Source organism: Urocitellus parryii, chromosome 4, assembly GCF_045843805.1.
Source record: "Urocitellus parryii isolate mUroPar1 chromosome 4, mUroPar1.hap1, whole genome shotgun sequence".
NCBI classification, from domain to species: domain Eukaryota; kingdom Metazoa; phylum Chordata; class Mammalia; order Rodentia; family Sciuridae; genus Urocitellus; species Urocitellus parryii.
The window spans coordinates 82869088-82876785 of record NC_135534.1 but is presented as its reverse complement, the minus strand read 5'-3'; the positions used below and the strand labels follow the sequence as shown (position 1 = coordinate 82876785).

The following is a 7698-nucleotide window of genomic DNA, read 5'->3' as shown; positions in this document are numbered from 1 at the left end:
CTTACACTTGATAGTTTGGTTAAGTGCAGAATGCTAAGTTGGATGTGTTTTCCTTTAGAAGCTGAAATGCAATGCTCAATTATATCCAGCTTTTGATGCTGCTGCTGAATAGTCACATGTGATTCCAGCTGAATGTGACCCCCCTCCCCATCATCTTTTACTTATTTACTTTTTCAACTGGGGAAATTTTTAGGACTTTCCTATTATTCTCAGAACTTGAAAAGTTTTGTGCTAGTACATCATGGCTTAGGTCAGTTTTCACTTGTTGTATTGGGTATTCAATGGATTCTTCAAATCTGGAAACCCATGCCTTTCAATTTTGAGAAATTCTGTTGTACCAACACTTTCATTTTTTTCTTCTCTTTTTGAATTAAGGCATGGATCTGCTGGGTGACTAATTTAATTTTTTAATTTTTTCTCTTTTTTGTTTTTTTTTCACTTTAGATTCCTTAATTATCCCCTTTTCTATAGCATTGTATTCTTGATTTATAGCTGCAACATTTTTCCAACTATCCTAATAATTTTTTTTTGTATTATGAAAATGATAAGTCCTGTGGCTTATATTCAAAATTATATAATTACATAAACTGAATATAGAGCTAAATCTGGATTTATTACAGAGATTACATTTACTCTTTCTCAGAGTACTGCAGCCAGGCATTTTGTAGATACAACATATTTAAAAGAAAAAATCTATTGGAGAGGGCTTGGCTCAGTGTAAAGATCTATCTGCATCATTTCTCTTTTTCTCTAGGCACTTAGTTTTCAGGATTTTTTTCCATCTGCTAAATTAGTCACAATTAGTTAAATAAAACAAAGCTATTGGTAATAAAAGAAAGGTTATAAGTAACAATCATCCCAACAAAAGACATTCCAAAAGAGCAGTTTGGGTCAACATGTTTCCCGGGCACATTAACAGAACAGCAAAGTTACTGAAGCAGATGTTAATTAGAAGATGGTGAGTCTCTATTTCCATTGAAAATATGAGAGTAAAAAAGCCTTGATATGGAAAATGAGTAATATTTTAGAGGCTGGGATTGTGGCTCAGCGGTAGAGCGCTTGCCTTGCATGCGTGAGGCCCTGGGTTCGATCCTCAGCACACATAAAAATAAATAAATAAGTAAATGAAGTGAAGATATTTAAAAAAAACCCCTCTATTTAAAAAAAGAAAATGAACAATATTTTATATAGAGGAGAATCAAAGTGGATGCCTAGCATTTGGTCTGCTTAGTCTCTCTTCTCTACACTGTCATCTAGGTGGTTCCATCAGGACATACCATAACATATGACTTTGTCCACCCCTCAGACCAGGAATGGGAATCTGATCCAACATGACTCTATCACAATTCTTCCTTGGGAAATTTAAAAATTGTAACTGAGAAAAATAGATCAGTACCTTTCTGAACATCTAAGCTATAAAATACAGACATTGAGAGCTTTTAGGAAACGTTTCTTACCAGATGAGCCTGAGAAGAGGAGGATCTGCAGTCAAAACCTGCATAGATGCATAAGCATATGTACAGAGAACAGCAATCACTGGAGAATGAGACATAGTCTCAGAGGCATCAGGATCAGTTGTTTCTAAGCCCGGACTCATCTCTGCCCTAGGGAATCTCAACATTCTCATTAAATTTCCTTTTTGACTTAGGTTAGTTTGACCTCTCCATTGGAATAATAATAAAAAATCCCTAATATGTTCCATTTATTTGATACTTTCTATCAATCATGCAAATTCTTTATATACTTTTTCGCATTATCACAACAATGTGCAAAGTTGGTAATATTAAGGATGAGAAAACTTTATATAGTAGAGATCCGATTACTGCATAATAGACAACTCTATCAAGATGTTCTACAAATGTCTCAAATCAATATGTTCATACAGAACCATTTCTTCATCTGTAAAATGGAACAGGGTATTCCCACTGCCTGAAATACTCTTCATACACATGCTGTGCTAACTCCTCATCTTGAGATGTCACTTAGATGAATGTCCACTGAGATGGCTGTCTTGCCACCCAAGATGATGTTTCCCTAGTAGCACCCTGTTATTTTCCTCATCAAAAATTACATAATTACAAAATACAATTCAGTATTTTATTTCTTTTCTTTTGCATACTTCTGCACTACATTATGAGTTCTAAGACAGATGAACATAATACTATTATTCATTAGAGCTTCTAAATCTGGTACAGTGCCTGGAATAGAGAATATGCTCCATTATTTGATTGAATAAATTAAATGCTCCTACAATGCTTCCTTTTGTGTATCTCTGAGGCTATGCTCAATAATTTCAACATCAATTTTTGAGAAACTAATATGTGTAGGGAACTGTTCTAGGTCCTACTGAGACAAAGACAAATGCAATATAGCCTCTAGCCTGCAGCAGCTCACAGTATGGCATAAGGCCCAGAAAATTATTACAACACAAGAAAGTGTTATAACAGAAATATGAACAAGGTGCCAAGGTTGCAAAGAAGGAACTAATTAAGATGATCTCGGAAGTTAAAGTCAGGAAAAGAAAGAAGGGAACTGCCAGGGTTAAAACAGGTTCTTTGTAATATCTCTATTCTGAAACAGCTTTACCTTTTACTACAACATTTCTTCCCCACTCTCCATGCCCATATACACGCTAATCTACCCAAAATTTTTTTTAGTGTATCTGAGTAAGAACAGAGAGGAGCTACTATAACCATGCTGGGCTAGAATTATCAGAAACGCTAGGGTTCCTTTCTCCCCACCAACTAACTACATAATGGCTTAAAGGACAAAAACAGTTTTAGGGAAGTTACCCTTAATTATTTGGGTTACTGAAATTGTATGTCTTTGATTTCATATAGATTAAAGCAGTAACAATCTTACATTTTTAACTGTAACAGTAATAGTACTTGATAAAGTGTAACCAATCAGTGTGTGCATGATTGTATAGTAGTCCTCCCTTACCTGTGATTTTTGCTTTCTGGGGTTCAATTTTGTCCTGGTCAAATGTAGTCTGAAAAGAAAATTCAAAAGAATGAGGGATTCACAAGTTTTAAATTACATGCCATGTTCTGAGTATCTTGTTGAAATCCCACTCCTTCCTATCTGGGAGAAGAATTAGCCCTATGTCTAGTGTAAGCACACTGTACATACTACCTGCACATTAGTCACTTAGTAGCCACCTTGGTCATCAGATCTACTCTTGTAGTATCATAATACTTGTGTTTACTTTAAACAGCCCTCAGGTAGTAGCCTAATGCTTTGTCACAATGCCTAGGTCATTCACCTCACATCACCTCATCCTGTTGGCACTGTATCATCTCACATTATCACAAGAAGAAAGGTGAGACAGTACAAGAAGACATTGGGTAGGGAGAGAGGAAAAAGTATATTCACAAAATTTTTATTAGGATATATTATAATTGTCTTATATTAGTTACTGCTGATAATCTCTTACTTTATATATCTCATTTATAAATTAAACTTTGTCTTATGTATGTATGTATAAGAAAAGAACAGTATACATAAGATTCAGTACAATCTGAGTTTCAGGCATCCACTGAGGTTCTTAAACATAATCCCTTCAGATGAAGGGGACTATTGCATCCTCTTTTAATTTATAAGACCTAGTGTAGAAGTCATAGTAAATATGTTTTCAAATAATGATGCCTGAAAAATATAGTTCTCCGAGTCTTTTGATCATCCCTATTACTTCATTTATATGCATATCACTGTAAAAAAACACTGAGTCTGGCTGCCTGCCCCAATCCAGACCTCTTTAAAGAAGTCCAGGCTATGGTACAGTCAGGCCAGATCTGCTTTCCCCAGTGCTGAGATTAGGGAACAATAGCTTTTGATTCATTTTTTAGAAAATGTATTTATTTATTCTAATTAGGTATATATGACAGCAGAATACATTTTGATCCATTGTTCACAATTGCAGCACAACTTTTCATTTCTCTGGTTGTACACAATGTAGCATCCAACCATATGTGGAGTCATACATGTATTTTGATCCCTTTTAACAGGCAAATGATAATGTCCCTCTTTGAGAGTCTTAAGTTTTCTCATTACAATGGATGGTTAATGGAAAATTACCTGCAGACAATCACTTCTGATATCTACCTTCTTTCTTGCAGATTTCTAATTAAGTGATCCACCCAACAGGCCTGCAGGACTATGCTTCAGGATAGTTTTCTTCTTTTTCTGTCTCTCCTATATCTTTGATATTGTTTAGGAATGCTTCAAATAATATCTCCCTTTGCCATTGCATGTGTGTGCCTGATTGGTGTTGACTTCAAGTAAAAAAAAAAAGGATTTTGACAAAGCAGCATTATCAACAGTTATTTAGTGAAAGCTTACACTGCATGTAGTAGAAGGAAAGAAGTAGATATGATGTAACTATGTACCTTTTAAATCTGGTTTAAATACTTAACACATTCACCACATCAGTAATCCTAGAAATCAGATGCCTACCCCAGCCCCACTAAAACATACACACAACTTCTACTGAATGAAAGAGACAGACAAAAGTGTTCTCTGGTTTCCTGACTTTAAATAACTGTGTGATTAAAAAAAAAGCAATTTCAGAATGAAATATTTCCTTTCAAATCAAAAGCATGCTTCATTTATTGATTCAACAAATATTTACTGGTGAATAAAAGGCCAGTTTTGCAAGTTGGTTGAGAGTCCCAGATATAGAGGCAGACAAAATTCCATCTCTGTCATTTATTACTTATTGTCTTTGGATGAATTACTTACGTCTGTGTGCCTTATATGTTTCCCTCATCTGTAAAATGGATATAAACATTAGAATTTCTCAAAGGGTGGTCACAGAATTAAATAAGAATATGTGAAAATAGAAGGAAGATAAGTGGACTGGGAGAAAGGGATTGAAGGGGTGGGAGGGGGAAATGGAAAAAGGGAGTAACTGCAGAATAAAATTGACCTGATTTTGCTATGTGCCTATATGAATATACTACAGTGAATTTCACCTTTATGTATATCTATAAAGCACCAATTTAAAAAAAACATATCAAAAGAAGAAATATCAGTAGAACAGAGGAAGAGGAACAGGGCCAGGCGTGGGAGGGAAAGAGGAAGTACTTGGGACTGAAATGAAGCAAATTAAATTCCGTGTGTGTAATTCTGTCTAAACAAACCTCACTATTATGTATAACTACAATTAATTCATAAAATTAAAAAACTGAATATATTTGTATAATAAAAAGCATAGTGTCTACTTTTGGTTAAAGCAACCTCTCCAGGATTTATATAAATCAAGAAATAAAAAAGAAGGTATTTTCCATTTTTGAATAGTTACTTTTCATTTTTAAGATTTCGTTGTGCTAAAATTTGGCTTGTGTTTACATAAAGAATGTATATATAAAGTTTAAGAATTTTAGATACCATATTAGAATAATTAACCTTAATTTTCTTTCAGCACCATGGTTAACGTCAAATATATAGAAGGATATTGAGACATTCTTAATGTGAAAAAGTGACTAAATTAAATTCTACTTGAGTGTAAATCCTATATCTCTAAATAGGAGCATTGTAAAACGGATAGTCAAAGAGTAGTCCAAAATGGATTGAGGACTAATATCGTTGTATTCTTCTAGGTGATTTTAACAGAATGTTAAGAACTTGCAAACTGCTTGGTGCCCCATATTTAAGTGGTCAAAATATCCCCAGGAGCTACAGGCCTGGGTCTCTTCAAATTCTAAGAATCCAATCCCATCCTTTTTATATCCAAAATGTGTGTCCTTGAAGGATATCCAGCGGTTCTCCAAGCGGAAGCCCCAGACAGACTAGGTTCCAGTCATCCATCTTCTGCCCCTCCCGCCCCTCCCTGGCAGCACCCGCCCAGCGTAGACAGGGCCGCTGCGCTCTGCATCCAGCAGGGCCCAGCAGCGCCACTGCGCATGCTCCTCGCTCGCGGATGGGGTGCTCCAGGAGAGGAGGCGGGAGGCAGGCGCCAGGCGTGGGTCCCGCGGGGCTGGGCGTCTGGGCCTGACGCCGGTCACGCCGCGGCGGGAGAGCGGGCAACCAGGCGTCGTCGTCCTGGAGACCCGGGAGAGATGGAAGCGGCGACGCCGGCGGCGGCCGAAGCGGTTGGGCGCGAAGAGCTAGGTGGGTGTTGCGTGTGGGCAGAGGCTGGCGGAGGTGGGCGCGGGGCCGCGCGTCAGCTGGTTGCGCCCGGCTTCCCAGGCCGGTGCGAGGCTCCGTGCCCGCTGCCGTGGGCATCCGGGTTCGAGTTTTTTTTCACCAGACAGCGACATTCGTGGGCCAGCGTGGGACTGTCGTGTGTGTGTGTGTGTGTGTGACCGCTCTTGAGTTGCGGGCCTGGCACGGGTTGAATTTAAAATCCAGCGAAGCCAACCTTCCCAGCACGTTTGGGATGACTGGTTACTGACTGACCCCAGGGTCAACACCCTCCCAGGGACTGGTTGTATGACCAGAAAGCTTGGTCAGGAGAATAGCCATGGTCTGCAAAGGGCGTGTGTGTGTGTGTGTGAAGGGCAGAGGAGGTGCTCTGTGTGTACACGTCAAAGGCAGGCTGGAGCCTGCGCTGTGACTCCCATGGTTTTCCCCAATGATGCTTTAAGGAAGTGGTCATTGTTCTTCCTTTCAAACGCAGCAGCAGTCCTTATGGAGTCTTCATGTGGATTCTTTTACCCTGTGCTGCTCCAGGAGTTCAAACTGGAGTTGCTGACTAAAATGAACTGAAGAGACCTGTGGCTGTCAGCAGGCAAATTTTGTTTACCCGCTTTCCTCTGGCCTGTTCTCTTCTGGGCGCTGGGAATGATTGTTGGCAAAAGAAAACAAAAGTAGGGATGGGGTGGTAAAATGATTGTCCTTCTGGTTATATTTAATTTATTTTGGGATATTTCTAATTCCATGCTGAATTATTAAATGTAATCTTCAAGGAACATGTTGAATTAAAAGTACTTTAAGTAACCAATAGGCTGATGTTCCTGTAATGTGCAGAACACTTTTGCAGTTGATTTCTTTCAAGCCACAATAATGGCAGAAACAATAAACTTAACATTTTATTCAGTCTTCTGTGTACAAGCAGTGTGCTAAGTGCTTTACTTATGTTATTGTCTTCTTTACTCCTCATAATTTCCTGAAGCAAGCTTTATTATTATTCCCCTTTGGTAGGTATTGTATTTTTAGCTCATTAATGGCAGAACCCAGATATTTCAGGTTTAACTTCATTAATAACTTTAGTGAAGATGTGAAAAAAATGGGCATTCTTATGTATTGTTGGTAGGAGCCAAATAGTATTTTTTAAAAATATTTTTTAGATGTATAGACCTTTATTTTATTCATTTACTTGTGGTGCTGAGAATCAAACCCAGTGCCCCACACATGCTAGGCAAGCGCTCTACCACTGAGCCACAGCCTCAGTCTCCCGAATAGTATATTTACTCTTAAAATTTTATATATCTTTTTTCCCAGCAACTTTACTTGTATCAAGTCTGGGCACTGTGACACATGTGACACAAATTGCCTCAGCAATTTAGGAGGCTGAGGCAGAAGGGTTGCAAGTTCAAGGCTAACCGCAGCAACTTAACAATACCCTGTCCCAAAATAAAAAGTATTAGGGATGTAGCCCAGTGGTAAAGAACCTCTGGTTTCAATCCTCAGTACCAAAAAAAAAAAAAAAGTGTATGTATACGTACACACATATTTATATTTATGATATATCAAGAG

The 7698-nt window shown here is 38.1% G+C and overlaps 1 protein-coding gene across 1 annotated transcript in view; it reads left to right on the top strand.

Moving 5' to 3' along the window:
• Window positions 1-5929: 5929 nt before the first annotated feature.
• Window positions 5930-7698, top strand: part of Slc36a4 (solute carrier family 36 member 4) — a 47461-nt gene continuing 45692 nt past the window's right edge. Inside the window, exon 1 of the mRNA XM_026396111.2 lies at window positions 5930-6111. Coding sequence (XP_026251896.1) covers window positions 6060-6111 — 52 coding nt within the window. The 5' untranslated portion in view covers window positions 5930-6059. The remainder of the gene's footprint in view (window positions 6112-7698) is intronic.